Raw genomic sequence first — 24,208 nt, forward strand, 5'->3', positions numbered from 1 at the left:
TCTAACCAGAAAGGTTATAATTTTGATATGTGTTGTGGAAATGCAAATAAAAAAAAAAAAATATGTGTTACCAATCAAGAAATGGGTTAAATGATTGGTTTTTAAATGATATATGTCACATTTCAGATCGTTGGCACTAGGGGGTAGTATTTAGAAAATATTTTCAGAAATGTGTTCCATGTGGTCCATTTAGTTTGTTGTATATACCCTATAATGTTCCTTTTAGGAAAAATGGGTTAAAAAACAAAATAACACAAGCAAACTTTAACATTAAAACGTTATTTATTATTTACATAAGGGCTAAAACATCCATTTTGAATTGACTCACACTTTTGATAGGGGATGATATCATTTGCTTTGCAGGTCATCACAGATGTATTGCCATTGAACTAAAAAGTTACTATGTAATTTCTTGCGATAGCAGAACAAAATCTTGAAAGTGAATAGTCTTTTAACTGTATGAGACTGATTGTTACATTGGGCAGGGAGTTTCTAGTTATTTGTTTGCAATACTTAAATACAATATTAAATGAAAAGGTAAAAATACTAATTTTGAATGAACAATTTTCATACTTTAATGTAAGTCCCACTAGGCTACATTACAAATCTGCAATGATTGAGTTTATAAGTGCTGCATTTCTATTTGGGGTTTGTCATTTGTCTTTAAACTAATAATGTTGGCAGTTGTTCATCTTGGGACTTACCAAATGCAGCAATATGGATAAAACTGTGACCAGTAAACCTGTAAACAATCACACAAGTGTAGCCCTTAAGTATATGCTGTTGAAGGCAATACGGTCTACAGGACACGAGTTTGCTTTCTTGGCCCATGCAAGGATGCAGTCAAGACAGAAGTAGTGCTCGCAGCTCTCTGGCGTTGCAACAGGCAGGCTGCTGAATAAGTTCAGGCAGATGGGACACCTTTCCGAGTCCTCATCAGGGCCTGATGTGAGGATTATTCCAAATACACACATCAAATCTCTTCCTAACAAATTTATAGGGCAGCACACGGAGTTTTCAGGTGGCGTGTCTCTGCCCCTCTGTTTTCCTCTTTTGCCCCTGTTGCCTCTGTTCCTTCCTTCTCGCTGGTCAAATTAATACGCTCCACAAATGGATCCAGGTCGAATTTAATCATTATTAAAATTAGATAACCTTGAACGTTAGTATTGTGAATTCTGAGTTTATTGCTCGTGTGGCTTCATTTGTGTCTAACTACAGTCCGTGACAGAATGCATGCCATTACTGTTCTTATGGCCTTTTTCTTGGTAGCCTACAGCAGTTTTTAAATACAGTTCAAACTCTTTGTAAAAAAAACAAAAAAATAGGTGTTTGGCTTGTAAACTTACACTTATGTATATAGAATTTGGCAAGAATAATCACCTCATGCACACCGTGAATCAAATTACGGCTCAAAGTATGGAACTTACCTTTGGGCCACCAGAGGGCACCAAATTATAGTACATGAAGTAATAACTGACGCCAATCAGATGGTAAAATGTGACCCTCATCACGGTAAATACATAGCCTGCTGTCTTTTGTACCGTGGTGATGTGGTGCCCAAAGATGTTCATGCTGTCACTGCCACCATTAAGACCAAGCGCACCATCCAGTTTGTGGACTGGTGGTCCACTGGTTTCAAGGTTGGCATCAACTACCAGCCAGGGGGTTGCACTTGATTCTGTTGAGGGTAAGGGTGAAGAAGAGGGTGTGGTGTATTAGAAAGAACATAAATCCACTAGTTAAACAGGACAGTTTGTGGTGTAAAATGCCAGTTTGGCTACATTATCAATAACATTCCTGTGATGTCAGTTTGTGCTAAAGTTCCTGTTACAGTAAGGATCAGAGAAGATATGGTAGCTGTAAAAAGAAAAGAAAGAAGCAAAAAGCATCAGGAAGTTGGAGTTCACTGTCGAGGGTGAGGGAGAGTTAGGGGACTTGAAGCACAATTGAAGGTGGCGATATTGTTTTCTTAAATGTGTTCCAAAAGCAAATGTTTGCCAATCCAATATACATATGTTCAGAATAAAAGTCCTAGCTTTGTTCTAAATATGGTTCTCGTGTTTGATTTAACTTTGAGCAACACCTGTACAACCAAAAACACCATGAACATATATATTACTCAGCATTTATAGTTTACTTATTACTCATTTTACTTGAAATAGGTGTTGTGATTTTGTTTTTACCATCTTTGGGTTGATTATAGTCATGATTACATTTGATTATCAATAGACAAGAATAATACATTTGTATTAGAAACAGATTATCTGCTCTACAGCCAAACAAATCTATTTTATTATCATATAACACAAATAAAAACTGAAAGTCTGCACAAATTGCAAGGCAATAAACTGACAAAGATAAACCATCACCACTCAAAGATTTACAATTGAAAATCATTCAAAGTTTTTGTCACACGCTTTTTAAATGCAACTGGTTATTTCTTAAGGTTCGCCAGAAGAACATCCTACACGACTACAATATCCATGAAGCACCGGGAACAAAAGGATTACGCATGCGCATTGACTACTCGAGTACAAACGATGACATCACGAGCAGCTCGGACCAACCAGTCTTGTTGAATTATCTCCGTGTCGGGACTCTTGTGTGTGTTTTTTTTCCTGCGGCTTCACTTTTCTGCTAACCTGATGAACTTGTGGACACGGTTGACGAGAAAGATGTTCAACGCGACGAGGTAAGGGCGACGTCGGTGGGACAGAACTAAAGCTTGCATCCCCACGGCGGAAACAATAGCCGAGTTAATACCGTTGGTAGTAGTGGTGGTGGTGACCTCCGTACCGGTGCGGCCAGTTCACACGACAGCCATCGTTAACGTGGGCTGTGGGGCGAGTTTACGGAAGTATACCCGGTCTAACTTAGCCTGGAGTCACCAGAGAGGACTCGGGTGACATTTGCATCTCTTTTGCAAACTGTTTGGGTTTTGTCTGCACTTCCAGCGGCTACCACTTCAGCTAAAAACACCCAAATGAAGCTATCCAGAAACGACTGTATCCACACTGTGGTGCAGGGACCTCCAGGGTCCTTCAGAGGATCCTCCTGGTCCCCCACCAAAGAGAGGGACAGTTCAAGTCGTTACATTCACATCCCGGTGATCAGTAACTTCTCATATATTTATGTAACTCAAGGAGGTCAGATCATATCTTTTTAAAAAAATCTTTTCTTAGTTCTTTATACTGAGATATTAGCTGCACAATGACTGAAGGTGTGCAGGACAGTGTTGTTGGCGCATCCTATATGAATGGATGTGAGGTTGATGGGGTTAATGTTGGCATGATAGGCAATGAATAAAGCTGAGAATAGTAACTGAATAGTAACTATTACTAGTAACGTTTTTATGATGGTGTCATAAAAGAAGTATTACCAAGATGTTGGGCATTTTACAGTTATACAATGGACTTAATAGTGGTTTCGAGGGGATAAACTATGCAACTTTGGTATTGCTGTTTTGCAATTTGTTATTATAAAATGCACACGGCAATATTGACATGACTGCTATAAGATAACATTGTAATATATGTGCCAGTGCAGCTTTATCGGTGAGTCTGTAATCTGCAGGCACACAGGTCCACAAAGGCTCGATAAATTGCCTGTTTAACGATTGTTTTGCGTGGATTATGTTTTTGAGCTATGAATCGTGTTTATATTGAAATTCCAGGGTTGGTCATCTCTTGACATGTATACCATTGTCACCCGTAGATCGTAAATTCAGTTCCCATACAGTTGCTTTGCCCTCATAAAGGCACATTACCCTGGATAAAAGGGACCGGCCTCTGGGGGGCTTCAGTCATACGATACTTCACCTGTTCCGAGTTAATATTCACTTTTATCGCTCTGCTGAGAAGCGGAATGACTCAACTTGTGAAAGCCACAAAGTTTCAGGTCAGTCAGAAAAGCACAACACGGAGATTATCAGAGCGCAATCATTCTAGCTTATTCTCATTTAGATGCTTATCAGAAAAGTCTTGCATTCCCGAGAATTAAAAGGCTCTAAATCATCATCAGGGGGGGGGGGGAGGGGGGGTGCATGTACATGCTTGTAATGGGGCCGCTGCCTTGTGAGAGGGCTTACCGCTGCGGTGTGACCCGCAGACGTGTTTTCACTGTAAACATGGGAGAAACCTTACGTGATGTACCGTGCTATTATTTTGTCCACAGTGGTAATGCTCAGACGGGGAGTTGGCTGCTTACAGATCAGCATTGACAGGACAGTCTGCACACTGCAGATGATTAGGCTTTGCTGGAACTGCATCACAGATATTGGTGCTGGTATCAGTTGACGCTAAACCAGTCATCTTTAACAGTCACACGCACATTAAATGACACACTGCATGGGTTGCTTCCTCTACACCGGCACAGCCTTCGGCTACAGCAACTCGCACCGACCTCGTTTCTTTGGCACCGGTTGTTTTGTTGATGTTTCAGGTCATCGCCCTGTTGTCACAGACAGCGACAGTCACTGTGCTGCTGACGGAAACAAGAGTTTGATTAAAAAAAACTGTCCTTGGGTGGGGGGGGGGGGGGGGAGAAACAGACTGCAGCATTGTAAATCAGTCTCTGTTGGCGGAGAAACGGAGCTCACGGTCGGTCAATTGCATCTGTTGTGTTGCTCTGAACTGACGGCAGGCTGAGCTTTAACTGTGTTTAAGAAAGACTTTTCAACCACTCTTGTCCACCAGCCACTGACATCAGAATATATCAGGGAAAGAGTAAAAGACAGCACCACAGGGGGGAAGGAGGTATAGACTAATTATTCTTTCAACGGCGGATGTCATTAAGGCGTGCCTGTAAAACAGCTGAGCCCCGAAGACCACCATATGTCAGTCAGCATGGTTTCTGTATGTGGATGTTGCTTGAGCCTCAGAGGGAATACTGAAAATGTACTTCCTTATTTAAGATGATGTGTCAGCGTTCTTTTTAGTGTCCTGATGATGTTACTGTAAACCACGTGCCGTGGAAACCTGTGTACTTTGCGTGGCATTGTTAGTAAATTGCAGATTATTATTCTCCATCAATTGTTTGGTTTTCAGACAACAACAAGTATGTTTTAGTGTTTTGCTTTAGATCCAGAATTGTCCGTTTCAGCAGCAAATGTATCAGAACTAGAAGCCATTTTCCTGTCGGACTAGTCCAGTGATTGTTTACCTCGATGAAGTGATCTCAAACTGTGTTGGGGGAACAGTTCCTCCGGGTCGGTGTTGTGTCAGAGCTTCATGTCCTCAGATCTCTCTCTCTGCACCATGTGTAGCTCCGCTGGCCCGCCTCAACAATAGGCCCGTAGGACTGTTTGAATGTGCCATTCTTTGTGCGGTGTGCTTCACTTGGGCCAGACAATAGCTTCATTTAGCATCCCTTCTCTATCGAGGCCCTGCTCTGTCACCATGCCACACCCTGCCCCCCCCCCCCCCCCCCCCCCCCCCCCCCCCCCCCCCAGCCTGGCCTGGCTTTGGGGACAGCTGGGAGCTTCGACAGTCGTTTTTTTTTTTTGGGTGGGGGGGTGGGCCCCACACCCAAACACCCAAGACCCAACCTCACATTGTGAGGATTGCTGCTTTGTGGCCGAGCTGGACCACCTCTCAGCCTTGCTGTTGTGTAAAAAGTTGACATGAGTATTTAAAAGCCAGAGAGTCTGGGGTTTCTTCCTTCAGTGTTTTAAATTAATTTGAATACGCTTTAAAAAAGATAAAACATCAACCTTTCTCGGGAAAGAACAGAGTTGCTGTTTCACAAAGGAAAAGTCTTTTTTTTTTCTACTTCTCCCTTTTTAGTAAAAACACAAAATTGAGAGGTGGATAATAATAATAATAGATAAGTTTCGATATACCCAACACTGCGTGTCCCCTCTCCAGACCGATGACTCCTGGCCTCTGGGATTGCTCAGAGGTTAAAGGGCAGAGCACCCTTCTTTCCAGCTCAGCCACTCAATGGTGGCAGGTTTTTAATTAACGGGCCTGAAGGTTGACTGCTTTCAGACCCTTTTGGTGAGTAGTTGATCCTTCAGGGCAAGTCTATTCTCTATTTCCAATTTCTATTAGCGATTTAAAAAATGAAAAGAAGAAGCATCACAGCTTTTGGATGACGTTAACTCGGCCTAGGACAATAACTGGCTGCAGATGTTAATCAATACGCTGTGATGAATTTATAGAATCTAAAGAGTTTGGTGAGAATCCTAACATCTGTCCTCTGAACTATACAGCTGTGTGATTATTAGGTGTGTTTTCACAGTCCAGCCCCATCACTGTTGTTTCTGTACAGACTCCTCTTCACCAGGCAGGCTCCCTCCAGAGAAGCAAGCCTTGATCTGCAGACATTCGCTTCTATTACTAGAACTGGGTGACCTATGAAAATATATTTTGGGCCAATCTGAACTTGTTGCAGTTGTGCCCTCGACAGCACAGTACAAGCTGTGCTACTTCTGATGCCTGCAGAGATACTTTCTGTTTAAAGAGGTAACGACTAATTGGAGCGTTTATGTGTAACATGCAGCAGCACCCAGTCTCACCAATCCATCAAATAGACTATTTTAAAGCATATGATCATATTTCTAATGATAGTACCTGACCGTGACAGTTATAAATGGTTGAGTGCCTGTTATTTGGACTGACATAATTGTCTCAGGCTGTCCAGTATGGCACATGACAGAAGCTCTACTTGCTTGGTTTTGTTCCTCAGGTCTTTTAATGGCGTAATGTTTTTCAGCTCCTGTGGTTTTTCTTTTAATTAATAGCCTTGCTTTGCGTTTCCTGCTCAAGAGTGGCGTTGGGTTGTAGTCGACAAAGTTAGAAAGTGACTGTTCTCTTGCCAGAGTGAGAGAATTAAGGCAAACCTCAGTCATGACAATGAGCATCCAAATTAATCACTTGTGTGCCGTAGCCACAAGATGTGGAAAGAGTGTAGCCATGCTGCGGTTCAAACAAAGGGAGCATGTGTGTCTTGTATGTGTGTGGGGGAGTCCCAAAACCGAGATGTTGGTTTGGGAGGATGGGAGGATGGGAGGATGGGCCAAGTGGGATTCATGTTTCAATCCTTGCTCACCTCCATCAGCCTTTGTCTAGAACACATTATCGATGTTAATTCCCCAAAAGCAGAGATTCTGTAATTACGACGTTTCTTTTGGGTCTCTTGAGCTCTCTGTCTCTATGCTTTTGTTGTTGTTGTTTTTGCGGGCGATGTTCCAGCTGGTCGCATGCCAGCATTTTGCCTGACAGCAACATTTTTGTGCAGTCATCAAGTTCAGGTTGCTACTTGTACTTATTGTAATTACAGCTCAATCACGGGAAGCTGACGGGTGTTCAACATATCAGAGAGGAGCTTATCACGCGCACCAACGCAGCTTGGTACGTAACCTGTGTGACAGCATTTCAACCTTTTTAATATCGTATGTTGTATCTAAAAAGCAGGCCTTTTTTGTATCCAAGTTTGAGCTTTATTGAAGCTCAACTCCAACGTGATGACCTTAAGGTATAATTTCAAGCCTCACGTGTCTATATTTGTGCATGGATTAGCAGAATATGCGAGGCATCCTTTTTGAGTCAGATGCCAACGTGTTTCCCTCTCCGAAACAAACCAAAGCTTGTCTAACACGCTTTGAAAACAGCCTTGAAAACAGCCTTGAAAACAGCCTTGAAAACAGAGCTCAGTTATCAGATTCAGCAGCAGATTGTGCCAGAGCATGGCATGCTTTATCCTGCTATTGAAATGCCGCCCCACCCTCCGTAAAGCACGCTCAAGTTCTGACAAGTCATCAAGCAAAGAGCGTAGCCAGGAAAATACGTTTAGGCCGTATCGTTTACCTTTTATTCATGAATTGGTGCAACTTCATGAATTCAAGAACAAAGGATTAAGTTGAATTCTTTGGACCTGATCGTGGCTGGGAATTCACGCACTTTGCAAAGTGGATTGCCTTGATTTGAGATAATCTTTTACATAGTATGTTGGTATTTTTTACCATTGTAATGTTATTTCCCGTTAACTCAGTTGGCGTCTTTGTGTGCCGGTAATGTCAGTCATGCACATTCTTATTGAATTGAATTTGCAGAATCGGGGATTGTTTAAGAAAAGCGCCGTTGTTTTGTTTGTCGTTTTTGTCGTGAAGCACATTTGTGACTTCTTTACGAATACCTTTCATGAAATCAACGCATCCCAGCCTGGTTCTAAACCGACGCCGCTGTCCTCGTTCTTCACACATCGACAGGTTAGGAAAGCCACAGAGCCACAGTAGCCACCTTCTTCCCTCCAGGACCAGGAAGTGTCCCGGTTTCTTTGGGCAGAGCTTTAGGCGACGAGGTTCCCACAGTATAACATATCTGTGTGATAACATAACTGTAGAAAAGCCGTCAAAACAGCCACGCGGTCGGACAAAACCAGCTGCGTCAACAGCTAACTGTTCTTCGGGAGCGATTGTATTACAGCTTTTAGTGGCAACCATTGTCCATATTTCTTTCTTCGCTCACCGTTATGTAACTTGTTGTACTTTTCCCGGTGTTATGGGATCCATTGGAACAACTGGCTCGTCTGTCATCTGTCGTTTGGGGGTTGTTTTACAATTTGATCCATCAGTCTGCTTTTCGGAGGATTCGAGTGATATCAGCAGTGTGCTGTTACCCCGAGCACCGCGTTGTTTGAGAGGCCACAGGTTCAGAGGCTGTCAGGCCGGTCCCGTTAAACAGCAGGTGTCCTTGTTAACATCCCCAAAACATCCTTTTTTTTCTGCCATTTGTGTTTTTGCTTTCATTTTTCACTGCACCGCCTGAGCTCCCTTTTGGTTTCGGGTTCCCGACAGATTTAACCGAGCTTTAACATTTAGTTTTGGCTCGTCTGTGTCTCAGCTGGTTTTTTTCTCTCTGCTGAGATTATCACACACTCTTGAGATAAGCAGCTTTTAGCTCTGCCATGGCGGTCGTGCAAGATGGCCGCTGTACTGTATCCCGGCTTGCTTTCATACTTTGCCTCTGTGTCAGTGAGTCAGACACGAGCCAGTCTCACACCCGTGAGGGCGGTCACAGACCTCGGACCTTTTCACATGGATTTAGTGTGGTGAGCTAATTCTCAGGGCATCCGTGTGTGACATTAGCTAATAGCCATGCAATGTTTTGAAGCTGTCTTCACCCTCAGAGCAGACTGGATACTGATTGGCTTATGTCGGATTACTCTTATTTGATTTGTTTGTTTGTTGTATGTTTCCTCCACTGTAATACTCGGTGCGTTACGCTGTTATGCTATATGATCCTCGTTCTTATCTCTCTGCTGGAATCGTTAACCGCTGATTTCTCAGCGCGCTGAGCTTGGCCTACATCTGGAGGGATCAACAAGTTAAGCCACAGCCTTTTAACCCTCGCATTCTGTCAATCCGATTCAAGCACGTTCGCTGCAGCTGCAGCCGCAGCCGCAGCCGCTCACTTCACAATATGTTCGCAGCACTTCCTTCCTCTACCACTGAGAAAATACGTGCTCCTCGTATCCTTAGCTTCTCCGGGTTGTGAATTAAGAAGTTAATTTAAGTGATGAGTCATTCTTTGCAGGTCAATCACACGTTCTATACTTTACATTATATTTTATACATTTCTTTCTTCTAAATGTGAGGTTAGTGGCTGTTTGAGGGATGATCAACTGTAAGTTGATTATGCTTTTTTACTAGTCAACAAAGAAACTACTTAAAACGAGACTTTCACTCTCAATAATCAGACTTATAATATCTGCTTATAAACAGGTATTGACTGAAATGTGAAGGGAGACCACGGTGTCAAACTATTTACCTTGTGATGTTTTTTATTATTTATATGCTTTTATTGGACTACAGGGAGGATCTGTGGGGGTAGATTTGCCATTTGGTGGCGAGTCAATTACAGGAAATAGATCCTCACTCGTTGTGATTATGCCTTCTGGGACGGACCTTTCTATTCCAGGGGGTAATTACAAGCTTTCCAGAGGGTGGGCAGAGACCAATGGGACCTTCTTTTTTTTTTTTTCAACCCTGGCATTTAATTTGTGAATGTTAGGGTCTCTCCTGCAAAGGGTGGAATTTATGGATATAGCCCCACCCTAAATGAAACATATGTACGGTGCAGCCCTGTTCCCCTCCACCACATGAGACGAGCCATAATACAGCGTTACCCCTTCACACATTCCTTGGCTGCCGTTTCATTTTATTGGAAGGTCTGTCAGTCATGATTCTGCTGAGCATATACTTATCATTAGCATATAGCAAAACCTTCTTTCTTTTCCATTATTTATTATATCAATTCACAATTCAACCAATGTCCTTTTCTTTCCTAGTAGTACCAGCGAAACTTGGGTCAACTGGCGCTGTAATCACAGCGGAACTTCTCAGGGTCTTCTACAATCTGCAGCCAATCAGATTCTCATGTTTACTTGTCCCACCGTTGAGGCGTTACGAACTGATTTCCAAGCTTCAGCAGCACAAAACTGTTGGAAACCAGGAAGAATGGGGTAAAGTTGAGTTTTATCTGCCCGTACAAGCTTAATAATTAACAGGAAAGAATGCTGTAAAGAGAGAGAAGGTTCACACAAACACATTTTTTGGGGGGGGGGGGGCTGGAGTCTCTGTTTTGAGTAGTTGTAGAAGAAGATGTTTTGAAGCTGCAACAGCCTCATCATAGCGCTAGAAGGAAAAGGTTGTCCTGTATTTCATCACTAAAGCATGATTGATCCTGCTGTAAATGTAGTATAGTATTAGTAGTGGTGGTGTTACATGGAAAATATGTGTTTTAAAGCCCATTCTCTCTAGACACGACGACAATGCTGTCTATGAAAATGTCCTCGCCCGCAGCGTCCCGTACATTTCCTGTTTGTATGTACGCTGGCACCCTTTGAGCTCACCAAAACAACCAAGTCCTGGCTTTTATTGACTCGGATGAAACGTCCCACCAGAACAGAAGCCCTCCATGAGAACAGGACCTGTCTGTTATTCCAGCTGCAGGACATTCTTTACAGAGGCAGCTACCCAGCACCGTTACAGCTTCCACTGTTATCCACTCATGACCGCACCGGCTCGGCTCGCCACTTATGTCCGCAACACCAGACCTGCAGAGATAAAACGGTTTCACACGGGTTCCAGTTTCTTTGGATCAAACTGCAGTGCAGTCTCAGCCGTGGCCCAATGAAAATCAAAGCAGGAAGTTGCAATGCTTTCGGAGGTTGTATTATAGCAGCTAGCGTGACGTGGGACTTGGAAAGGGGTCCAGAAACCTTAAAGCTGCGGGCAACTTTACACGTTTGCAGCTGTTTGAAAACTTTGAAGTTTAAATAAAACCAAAAATCATGTCGAATTACCGTAATGGTCCTTAATCCTGAATGGAAAGTGGTGGGTTTGTGCTGTTTTATGGGAAAAGGATAAAGCAAGGCAGTGTTTCTAATACTGAGGGTTTACAAAAGCTCCATCACGTCTTGTTTCTGTGGAACAGGAAATTAATGACGTACAGGTGACACTCACTCTGTCAACACCTGAAGGGCCTGACCCAGGTAGACTTCTGTTCTCTCATGACAACATGTCTTTACATTACATTAACGAGGACAAAGCAGTAATTAGTTTGGATGTTCAAGAATGACCTCAGAGTTTAATCAACACCGCTCTCATAGTCTCAATAATACCAAAACATCTTGAAATGTAGGGATGTCCCGACATTGAAATAACAGCTGTAGCCTTCTACATTCCACCACATTTTTCACAATCTACACCGATCCAAATACGGAAGAACCTGATCCAAAACAATAACATTCATAAGCTTAAATTATTGACATGATACAGATGAAAGTTTAGCTGGAGACATGCGGCTCCTGAAACTGATGTGACACAATCAGCTAGAGAGACGACGTGGGAACTCTAAAAACACTCGATAATAACTTTTAATAATAACTTTTTGTGACTTCACACACACTAAATGAAGAACCAGACTGAAGTCGGTCTTATTAACGTTATGAACATTTATGTTGATGAGCATCTTCTGCAGAACGTTCCCCTCACACTTCCATTACTTTGGTACAGTCCAAAAAATATCACAATTCTGCAATGTAGGGATGTTTCTGGATGCTGGAGGTTGAGAGGGAGAATCTAGCTGATATGCGGGAGTGATGCCTGTGCTGTAAATCATGTGGGAGTGTCCGGGATGCTTTAGATTAAAATCGAATTAAAGTCTAATCGTTGCAAGAGTGCTGGGATGGAATATGTGCAATGTTTCAAGTTACTTGTGCTGAATGCGGTTTTATTTTACCCAGGAGATGTTTATGGTAGAGGACCGATCTTTCTTGATGTATGTTTTTAGCATTCTCTTCATTCGCCTCGCCTCCCGTCTCTCTCTCTCTCTCTCTCTCTCTCTCTCTCTCTCTCTCTCTCTCCGACAACCACGTTTACACCGCACACATTTTACACCTTAGCTTCGTTTCCCTCCTGCAGCTCTCCAAACAGGCCCTCTCCAAACAAACCCGAAACAAGTTATCCAAAGCCAGTCTAGGGGGGGGGGGGGAGCTGGGCGGCGGCCACTGCTCGGCTGCATCCTATTAGGATTGGGAGTGTTGAAAAGGGGTGTGGCCTGGAGCCAGTAACATCTGTGCCTGTCCCCTCTGCCCCCACTGCGTTCTGCAGAGAAAGGCAAGAGAGAAGGCGGTTAGGGAGGGCGTGGATCCGAAGGAGAAGTTCTCGCCGGCCAGCTGACTGTTTGCAAGATCCCAAACAACATCTCACGCTGTATGGCTGGTTCATCCCTTGTTTGCCCCCCCCCACCCTCCCTTCTCAGTGCCATCAGAGAAACTGGGATTTTCCTTGAACAGCATCTGGGATTCAAAGGTGCTCGTCAGCGACGCCTTTGAACCTGCGTGGATGACATACCTTGCGTAGGAAATGCACGGCCGTGTGTTGTGCTCCTCTGTCGACTAGCGCAGGAAGCTGGATACCGCAGTGAGTTGAGGATAAAGAAGGGGGAATGCAACAGACAGGGTAAGGACGAAGAGCTCAGGGAATCTGCCTATTCTACCCTGTAATCAAATGAGTGCATGGATAAGGAGAAAAAAAGGGAGTGCGGGAGCCGAAGCCGGCTGCTGATTGGAATGTGTGTGTGTGGACTGCATGTGACCGGCAGATAGTCGGAGGCTATCAGTGTCTTCTCTGTGTGTGTGTGTGTGGCTGAGGGGAGTCAGGGCTGCTGGTTTGCTTTATCACTCCCCAGGATATACAGACTGGGATCCTCTCACCAAGACGGAGGTGATTCTGTCTTATTAGGAGGTGTCGGTGCGGGGAAAAAAAAACAGTGTTGGGGGAGGGGGAAGGGGGAGGGATGACATGGTGCTCCGATCAAGCCCCCCGGGGCTGATCTCTTGGTGAGAGAGTTGTCCCGTCTATGTGGGGAATGCCCCGTAATGACAAGGCTGGTCTGGAGATAGGGTGAGGTGGTGGTAGAAATATGTGTTTCGTGCAACACAGAGGCTACAGGCTGCTATACCTCCCACTGTGGTTTTGCCGGTTGAAGCCCATTATCAGTGTCAAATGAGTGTGTGTGTGTGTGTGAAGGGGGGCGGAGTCCAGATAATCAGGTCAATGTAAAAGAAAGTCACCTTGAGCACAGGGGGAGGTCTGCTGCTCATTCACTCATTTCCTGTCGCTGCCCATCCTTCTCAGGTTCTATGAATACTCTACATGTAGATGCTGTTCAGCCTCCTGTACTACATGAGGACTGACTAGTCTCTGCAGGGTTTCGTGGCGCCGCTGAATGACGCTAGATGTTCCTCCTGTAATCCGTGATGGTTTTTTGTTATTTGTGTTGTTGTTTTTTTTGTCCGCTGAATTAGAGAGACAATCCTATTTTCTCCTCCCTATAAACATCCAGAGGAGATTAAAAAAGGAGGGTAATGTGCGGTGGAAGGGGCTTACATTAAACACTCGCTCACCCAGCATGCACCGGTCACCCTTCACTCAGGTTACCATAGCAACTGAGAGAGAAGAAGGGATTTTTTTTTTTTTTTTTTTAAAGGACAGACTGCAGCTCAGGGTCTCCGAGAAGAGATTATAACCTCTCCACGCCCCGGTGTTGACGATCTGAGATCTGTTTTACTACTGCTGCAGAGTTGTGACTGTAGTGTTGGACTGTGCACAGGTCCATCTCACAACATCTGTGAGTCCACAGTTTATCTGTGGACGAAGTACTTCCCTGAGCCGTCCACTTAGCACTTATTGTATTCGTATTAGTTCGTTGCACTTATTGTATTTGTTTGTTTCTGCACTGTACATTTGCTCTGGTTTATGCTCTTAGATGCTTGTTTTAAAAAAGCAGATGCACTTATGACTTCTGGTGACTCGTAGTTCTCTTGAATACCGATGTTCAATACACTTATTGTAAGTCGCTTTGGATAAAAGCGTCTGCTAAATGACTGAAATGTAATGTTGTATCCGAACTCACCTGAGCTTCATACTTTTCTGTTCTTTCTTGGATTTCAGCAGTTTCCCATATTTTCCAGTTTTCTATCATTCTATATTAATCTATATTATATTAATATAAGTAAAATATCTTATTGCTATGTTGGTTTTGTCCTCGTTTGTACCACTTTGAGTGGCAGAAGCTGGACGTTTTAATCATCTTTTTCAATTGTTTAACCATTACTTTGAACTAATAGTTATTGCTTATTATGATAATACCTTTAACTAGGGCTGGGCGATCATTGAATATGATAATTGACTTCAAATTAAATCATATCATGATGAAGTCATATATCAAGATGCCCGTATATGTTTGGATGCATGCAAACATAGTCAGTGAAGAGCTGGAAATATTTATTATTTTTCTCTTTATATGCTATATATTGTTATTGAGATATAAAAAAAATTACCTTTATTGCAGAGTGCTCAGCCCTATAGCTATTTATGTAGTAGGTTCAACATCTCTGCTTGCTTGTTAATAGTTTTCATTCTCTCAATGCTAACACATGTAGCTCAGCTGTTACCACTGGCTCTATATGTGGGTACATTTTTCGTTTAAATGAAATAGTACTAATATTACTTGAACTACTCCACAATCTTTCCATGCAACATCTGGCAAGTGCAGAAGTACCTTCTGAGGATTATGTAACACTGGTTGAGAACTGCTGCTCTTATTAAATTCGTATTAAACACTCTCAGGAGGAGATTCTCTTTCTCATCAAAGCATGTCGTGGTTATAACGTGATGAGTGAACTGTAACAGGAACAGTCTGACTGACAGCACAGTTAAGACCCTTCTCTCATAATTAATTCTCATAAAAAGTTCATTCTCCATTCAAAATGACGATAAACAGCATTTTCCAAACATCTGCTCATCGAGACATTACATCCAAAACATCGTGGATATGAATCCGAATTGCAAATTAATATAGCTGAGAAAAACAACAACAACCTTTTCATTTATGACCCAAACTTTAACCTGTATGAAGAAGACAGCTGTTGCGAAATAGGCACGTTTTTTTTAGGAACATCAATGCTGTGTGTTCAACATTTTTTGTTCAGATTCTTCACAATAATGTAGCGGCATGATACAAGCTGCTCGTGCTATTTTTAAACTATTCTTTTTTTGTCCGCGTGTTGGATCAAAGCCAACAAACTGAACCCAGACCACGAAGATGAAACCCTCGCGAGCATATTGTCGCCTGTTTTTGAGTAGTTTCCTTCTTTGCCCCGAGCCTAACCTCCACTTGAAGGGTTGACCCGGGGAAGAATGCTAACATGTTGAGAGTGGGGGGTTGAAGAGTCTGTCTGCAGAACGGGTTTGACAACGCTGCCTGCGGAAAGAGCAGCAGCTTTTAACCTGCTTTTTAATCTCCGTCCTCCCTACATTTCAGCCGCACACTCCCCAATCCTGAACGTACATTTTCTTTTTGCTGCGCGCTATTATTCATGCATGTGAGAGTTAAAGGGGAATACCACCAAAGTACTTTTTAAGGTGTGGAACAGTTTTTTAGATAACACACAAAAAAAGTGAATTTTTCTGTCTAGTTTATCTCCTGTCTAGATGATCATGATTTATTTCATTTTGGGAGATACAGATGTTTGTGTTCAAAGCATCCAGTGTCTCTATGAATGAGACGTACCGTTCTAGTCCTGTGCAAAACGGGTGTTACTATAATACAGCGCTCATTAAAGTGAGTCAAAACAAACACATGGCGGGGTCTGCCAGTAAACGGACCATCTCTAGGCGTTCAGATGATTGCTGCAACGCCTTAAGGAGTAACTTATAATACCACAAATTAGATTCAGCAGTGACTGAATCTCTCCCAGGCAACAAAACGACGTCATTGACAAACATTAGTTCATCAGCGCCCTGGTTTTGCACAAACCTCCTTCATTCATAAGGTAATGATGTGGCCTCAGCATGAAGAATGAACACGGCGAGTTAATCACAGCCGTTATCTCCCATTCACTTGGTCTTCATCGCACGCTGACTACGACTGAATGTCTTCCGGATGAAACGTGTGAAGACCTCGGGTCTGTTTAACGAGGAAGGATGTGGAAAGTAATTAGATTACCTTAATGTGATATGGCTGATAGAGGTTACAACGGATACTGCAGTGTGTTAGTAACAAAGCACAGAATACAATGTAGCTTTACTGTGAACCATTACATTTTATGTTGAATATTACAGCTGGCCTAAAACACCACACAGACATATTTTATGTGCGCCAACACGCGTAAAACCCAAAGGTATTCAATTTAGACTAATACAAAACAGACATAGATGGATACATGGTTGATCAGCGCTTAGAATAGTTGGTTCTACTAAGACTATAAAGTAACTTTGACTTGATGAAGAAGTTTAAGTAGGTCTCATTTAAGCTTTTTTGTTGTTGTTTTGTTAAATTCCGCAGCCAATAATAATCTTGGTTGAGCAAAACACGCAGTAGAAACACTGCGGCAGTGCCTTGCTGTTCCAAATCAACACGTACACCAATGATGTATGTTGTAATAACAACTGGAATAACTACCACACCAAAAGAAAGGCCTTGCATTTCAGCGCATGACAGTCACAGCAACTATGTCACAAATCCCCTGTCGCTATATTTCAAAGTGCTACAAGATGGGACAGCTTTTGAACCCGCAACCACGTTGTACATTTAGTGTGAAATGTGTCAGGCGGTGGAGGAAATGCTTCCGTTGTCTGCCTCTGTGCTGTGATCCATTTCTCTCTCTCTCTCTGTATGTTAATCCTGTAATCTGAGAGTCTGCTTCAGCACCGCTCCCTCAGCCATGTGACATTAAACGCTCCGGAGGCAATGTGCCGTTGTCACATCCAGACACACGATCCTAAATGCACACGAGCACACGGCTCTGCTACTGTAACACTGCTGCTTTTCACACAGTTGTGTGTGTTTTTTTTTTTGACGGCTCTCTGATGTCTGACTGGTTGATTTTAATCTCCTCTTAACCTGCCAGTCAGCATTTCTGTCTCGGCCCAGTTGTTTTTCTGATGTGTGTCCAAGTCTGCGTGTGTTTACTCGCTGTGTACTCGGGGGCGCCATTAAGTAATTGGCAGAACGAGCGTTATGTATGCTATCCAGCTGTGCGAGACAATTGGCCACCACTGTGCCGTTTGTACCGTAGCTAAACCGGAGAAAATTAGACAAAACGTGAAGCATCACTTTCAACATGAAAGTAGTTGCCAAATAGCTTTTTCTTTTTTAGAAACAACATGGGTCAGTTTGCTTTCAGTTAGCGGTTATTAACGTTGGCTTGGAGGAAAGGAGATTTGAGTTTTTCTGTTTTTGTGTCCTGCAGAAATGGAGACTGTTTTCATTACTTTTGACTGTTGTTACTGTTGAGCATTTTGCGGTTGACTTGAGTCAACACAGTTTTGAGTTTCGCAGGTTAAGCAAACGCTCTGTGTCCAAACACTGGGTTGCTGATTGATTTTCAGCAGGGCAGCTCCGAAGCTGAAAGGACTGCCAGCAGCCTTCCCTGTGTGACTCCCGAGCCTTTTGTTTGCAGCTGTCCAAATTGATCCAAAATAAATGAACAAATGTCGTGCACAACAGACATGGGGGGAGGGGGGGGGGGGGGGGGGGGGGGGGGGGGGGGGGGGGGGTTTCCAAAAGTCCAGAAACATTTTGAGTACAGCTCACTGCAAATCCCCAAATTATGAACAGTGGCTCCTTTTTTAATACGAGTACATTTTTTATTTGTCAGTGGGAAACGCTGTACCGCCATGTAGTCGGATAGCATGAAACGTCACTACCTACTATGTCGCGCTGCCTTGTACCGACAATCCTGTGGTGAGATGATCATCAAATTGCAAGTCTGATCCGTCCCAAACCCTAAATCAGAAAAGAAGATTAAACTTCCGTGCACCAAATGCCTTTCTGGTCCGCCGACAGCACAGCTGCTGCTTCACGCACAAGCAGTCAGTTATCAGCGTTTACGGGTTTTTATTTTCCCGTCATTAAAGCTAAACCCAAAACAACACGAGGAACGATTTATTTAATAGTTTGGATTAAAAGCATGAATGAATTTTCTGCAGTCTTGCGTTAGAGGAATGGTACAATGTCGAGATGATGATACTCAAGGACTTTTCAAAGAGCCTCGATTATTTCTAATTAGCACTTGAGTCCAAGAGAGAAATACTTTCTTCTCAAAACAGTCGGAGGTGAAGCAACCCCGTTGCCTGGTATCGATCGTAATTACTGCTCCAATACCCATCCGAGGTTTCTTCCATTAGCTGCAGAGCTACATTAGAAACATAGGAGATTAGTTCTACCGAGTCCATTGGTGCTGCCGATGATTCCGGCAGCCATAGCAGCTGTAGATATCAAAAATTAAAAGTACACCTCAGTGTGCCAGAAAGTGCTGATGGATGCCAGCTGCTGCAAAAGAAGGTATTTCACACATCTGCTTTCAATACACTACTGTCCACTGTGTTCTCTCTCCAAGGTTGGATTCCTGCTCCAGCTTTAAGTGGACCTGTTAGTATTTATAGATTATAGACACAAAGCCACCTGTTTATGACAGCAGTTATTATATGAGAGACTACTAAATTACTATTAGACTATATGTTTTTGTTTGGATTTGTTTCGGTTTAGAAACAGACTTTCTGTTTTGATGATTAGTTTAGATTGCACACCTCCGCAAATCCCCTTCATGTTCAGTACTTCGACTCGCTGTTGTCTGTTTCTAAGTCCTTGGATACCAACACCACAAATTTCACTCAGTAAACAGTCCATTTTTGGTAAATTAATTATTAAATTAATTATTATGTACCTTATAGTAGTTAGATTGGCTTTTGTACACGCAAACCCCGAGCAGGCCCAGAGAAATCAAACCTTTCCTTTTCACTACGTAGTTCGCCATCAACGTTCGGCAAATAATGATGATCTTGAAGTAAGCTTGAACAGTGGAGGAGAACAAGAAGAGAGCAGAAGAAGAATGAAGCCAGCTGGATGGAAACGTGTCAGACCTTCTATGAATTCTTACTCTCTGTTCCTTTGCCCTCGTGTTTAGTAACATGAGCGTCTCTCTGTGTTTAGCTTAAGGTGCTCCTCTCTGCTTCTGCCTTTTCTCCAGCGGACATGACACTCGTGCACGGGGCTCACGCTCACTTTACAAACACTGAGCCTCTCTTTACAGTCTGGACCTACGCCAGGTCACCCGCCAAACCACATGGTCACGAAAAAACAACAAGGCTATCCAAGGATAGAAATGGCCGACAGACAAAGAAGAGAAATGTTTGTGTGGATATGGGTGGGCGGGTTTAATTGGGTATGAATGAAGGAGTGCAAAAAGAATGCCTCGTGCTGTAGGAAGCAGCCTACAAAAGTCATGATGTTTCTCCAGTACACTCCCAAGAGTTGATTTATGTCAGTATAAACATCATTATTCTTGATTATATGGAAAGTGCAGCTGTTACATGGCATTATCATCAACTTGGAGACTGTTAACATTTGAAACAGGCCTGCTACAAGGATACTTCCTGGAAATAAGCATTAATTCTGCTCACTTTTTACTGCTCGGACAGCTGAGGGTCAGGTTGACTGCGTGAGTTGTGCATGCTTGTTTTGGGATTTGAAGTAATCCGTGTTTCTTCTCTATTGGAGCAGGTGACAGTGGAAGGTGTTGTTGTACGGGTGTTGTTCAGGGTCACGGAGCTCACCTGGCTGCGAGAGGAATGTCCTCTTGTTCTAACAGGCCTCTTGTTTTGTTGGGAACCTTGACCGTCTGACAGACGGCCTCCGGGGGCTAATGTCGACGCACTCAAGTCTCACAGGTTAACAATTACAGCACAAACACTACGTCTTCGCGGTGTCACGGTCTGCATGTTCAAACCATGGCTGTATGAAGAGAAGTGGATACAGCGTTGGAGGCGAGGCCCCGTTCATTCCTAGGAAAAGTTGCTTATTGGTGCATGAAAGCAAAGAAGGTTTGACGTCCCGAGTGTAACATAAAGATGACAATAGCTGGATCTTCCAGCGATCTTCCACATCCATGGAGCCCAGAGAGCATTAGCGTTTCCTTTAACCCCGACTCCCAGTCCTCGGTCCAGCCTCTGACTCAGAATTTGGCTATTAGTGGATTCTACAATTTTGAGGACTTAATGATTCAAAAAAAGATCTATTCAAGTGTTCGTACTGGAAAAGTTATTTACCTATTGTTGGCCTATGGGAAAAAGTCTTTCAGGCCCAATGGCGTCAGGTGACGGACCTGGAAGTTGTAATTCCACGGTTTGGCCACTATTTAAAATGAGTTTTAAAGCCTGGCGCTCTTCCTAGTGGCCTGGTCCAAATCTTAAACGTTCCCCGTCTTTGTGTTCTGCCTCTTTGTACCCTCCCCACATGGCACATCCGCAGGTTCCTGTAGCTGGATGGGGACCAGCGCTGTCCCACTCTGGCTCACGAGTTTATACAAAGTTTATAGCTCGCTTTAGCTAATGGAAAAGATGGGCAGTTTTGTGGACTAATATGGTCAAAGGGGGCTTTGAAATTCTTCTTCCCTTCATGCTAGAATAGGTGGTGAGCGTGAAGCCAAGCAGCTGCTGCTGAGGCCTCTGGTCTTCTATTTGGAAAAGTCAAGGAAGTGTCAAAATAAATACCCAGTGTGTTCGTAAAGGTGAGCCGCTGTGTACTTTATCTCATGTGTGGCCATTTGTCTGTGTAGTATGATATAAGCTTTGCATATATAGGTGTTTCTGTCGTTGTTTAAAAAAAGAGAGGATATTCTAGGGATGGAAAGTTGGCTATTGTTAGTTTTGTTTGACAGTTTGCCAGTTATTACGAGTTTGTTGGCCACAAAGAAACACAAGTGGTGATTTGGACGAATGTCTTGTGTGTCTGATTAAGTGGCCATTGCAATAAATCATTATCAACACAGTTTACCTTGGAACAAAATCTTAAATTGTGAAATGGTATCTTCATCTTTGGGCTTTTAAGTGTTTTGATTATATTCCTTTGTGGGATTTGCTTGTTTTGCTTTTGTTGTCATCAGCATATTAAAGGAGACTTATATAAAACGAGGAATAAAACACATTTCAGGACAGATTTCTAGACTTTCTGGTGGGTGGAAACAGACGGCTTTAGTGGCTGTTCCACATTTGAAAAGTACAGCTGCTGGATAGCAGATGAACCCAAAAAGTGACTAAAATGAGACAGTGATGGCATCGGTCTTTATTTAGGAAGACCACAACATTTTTTTTTTTAGTGGCTCTACTTACAGAAAGTTGCCACAGGAAATGTCCTCACTTTTCCTTTTGGAAGAGAGAACTTTAGCTTTCTCTGTCGCCCTATTCCAATGATCATAGTTGACACGCAATCTTCGATTACAGTGAAGTACGTGACAGGACGGGGTTGAATCTGGACTGAACACACAAAGAAAGGCCAAGTGAACTCGGTAATGGTCAGCGGGCTGCCGGTCACCAAGAAAAGAAATTCCTGCAGGTCGGCGCAGCCTCTGTGATTATGATACTTGGCGTCACACCGACCGGCACAGCGGGGAGGGAGACCGGAGAGCTGTTTTTGTGACATGCTGACGACGGTATCTTGAGAGATCTTGTGCACTTTATTCCATTATTCCTGCTTGGACTTGAGCCAGCAGGTCTGAGAGCTCGCACCGCAGCTGTCTCCTTTCTTACTCCGTGTGTTTGTACGAATTAGGAGTTTGTTACAAATCAAACTTGTTTATGTTGTCAGTAGTGAGGTTCGAGGTCTGTCTTGTCTCAAAATTCTTTTTTTAGCAACAGAGTAAACTGTCATCGTAGTGTTTGAATAGCTGTAACCAGTGAACCAACTGCTCCACATACAGGTCATCTGATCCCAGGTGAGAATACTGTCTAAAAGAAAAGACATAAGAACTGTAACATTAAACAAGACTGACAGTCAACAGCCGCGCTGGAGACTCTGTGAGGCTCTACTTTAGCACAGCGGTGCTTTGAGCTCAATGTTAAAGCTAGAATGGCAACATGCTCACGGGGACAATGCTAACATGCAGATGTTCAGCAGGTCTAGTGTTTAAGATGTTCACGATCTTAGTTTAAACGTGTTAGCATGCTAACATTTGCTATAATTAGCACTAAACACAAGGTACAGCCGTGGCACATATGGATGTCATTGACTGTAAACCAAAGTACTGGAAAAATTAATCTGATGGTGGCACTAAATAGAAACGTAATGGATCACTAAAGTTATTAGAAATGATCCTCAGGTGAGCATGAATGTCTGAACCAAATGTCATGTCAACCCATTAAATAATTGTTGCCATTTTAATCAGAACTACAGTAGTTAAACTCGTGGTGGTATTAGGATCTATCCTCTGGGGAACATGGAACTTCTGCACAACATTTCATGGCAATCCATTGAGTTCTTAAGATATTTTAGACTGGACTAAAGTGGTGGAACGGCCGACACACCGACATTGCCATCCCTACATTCCTGCGGCTAGCGTGGCTAAAACCGGCCCCGAAATACCCTGAACATGGTCTGTCTGTAATGTGCTCAACCCTCCTCATCAATGCTGTTCATTTATGACAGCTGATCTCGATATGTTTTCATCTGCGATAGAGAGGAAGGGCAGATGGGACAATAGTCCAACAGGATTGCACACATTTCCTACATTACTGGTGAAAATGCAGCTGCCGGAGACCAAACCATGTGTGTAATCACATCTACGAAGTCAGCAGAGCCAGGAAGGGAAAGTCTGGCGTTGATGGTTATCAGGATGATTGAGGCGGTGTATGTTCAGGTTTGACGTGGACTCCTCCTGTTGTAAATCTCACATGCAGTCCGACTTACACACCGTATCGTCTCAGGGTTTAAAAGAGGGCCTGTTTTTTTTTGCTCTTAACCCACAATGACCAGTCTTCAAAACCACGAAAAGGCTTCACACACCTCTTTACCCTGGTCATCGTAAACACACCCCTCTAATCAGTCCTCGTTAGGTCTTCAGAGGAAAAGCCGATGATGAATAGGAAGGAAAGGGAGATGAAAAGGCCTGAATCAACTAATCCTGGCAAATTACAGTCTCCATTTCAAATATCACACTCTCCCGGGGGCCTTTTGTGTAAACGATATAATGAAATCTTTCAGTGCTGGCCTTCACTGATACGATGCATTGTAGTTTTCCTATAAACGTTATGACTCTTCACCATTAACCAGGGCCAGAGGGGTTAGGTTGTAACTGTGGAAAACTCCAGCTGCTAGTCAGGAACTAATCAGTCGACTAATGTCCTTAAAGTGTTACTGAGTGGCTTCGGATTTCATTCAAGATAAAGTATTAATCTTTGTATTTAGTACTATTGTTCCTCTGTCTCTGAGAGAACTCTACTTCTGTTCAGATGTTTGTGAATGCCGGTTTAAAAAGCACGAGCTTAAGTGTCCCTTCTCCGTGTCCACAGTACTCTCTGACGGAGGCCACACTCTGAGGTGGAGGAGGCTGTAAAGAGGCCCCGAAGGAGCCTCCCACCCTCCCTACCTGACCAGCCGGACGCATCGGACAGCCATGGCTCCTCGGAAACGTGCCGGCGGCGGCCGTGGCGGCCTGTCTTTCATCTTCTGCTGTTTTAACAGCAGCGATCACCCGGAGATCACCTACAGGCTCAGGGAGGACTTTGCCCTGCAGGCCATGGAGCCGTCACTGCCGATGCCCGGATATGATGAGCTGGATGGCATGTTCTCCGAGTTGGTGGTAAGACTTCATGCTGCTGTTTCTGACCAGATTCATTGTAAGGCTTCAAAAGAAACAATTC

The 24,208-nt window shown here is 43.4% G+C and overlaps 1 protein-coding gene across 3 annotated transcripts in view; it reads left to right on the forward strand.

Moving 5' to 3' along the window:
* Positions 1-2,564: 2,564 nt before the first annotated feature.
* Positions 2,565-24,208, forward strand: part of daam1b (dishevelled associated activator of morphogenesis 1b) — a 40,506-nt gene continuing 18,862 nt past the window's right edge. For 2 of the 3 annotated variants that reach the window (XM_079180213.1, XM_079180215.1), the window contains exons 1-2: positions 2,565-2,692; positions 23,858-24,147. In XM_079180213.1, coding sequence (XP_079036339.1) covers positions 23,962-24,147 — 186 coding nt within the window. In that variant the 5' untranslated portion in view covers positions 2,565-2,692; positions 23,858-23,961. Of the gene's footprint in view, positions 2,693-12,576; positions 12,968-23,857; positions 24,148-24,208 lie in introns of those variants that run through there. The other variant, XM_079180214.1, reaches the window with a different exon arrangement.

Source organism: Pholis gunnellus, assembly GCF_910591455.1.
Source record: "Pholis gunnellus genome assembly, chromosome: 19".
Lineage (NCBI taxonomy): Eukaryota > Metazoa > Chordata > Actinopteri > Perciformes > Pholidae > Pholis > Pholis gunnellus.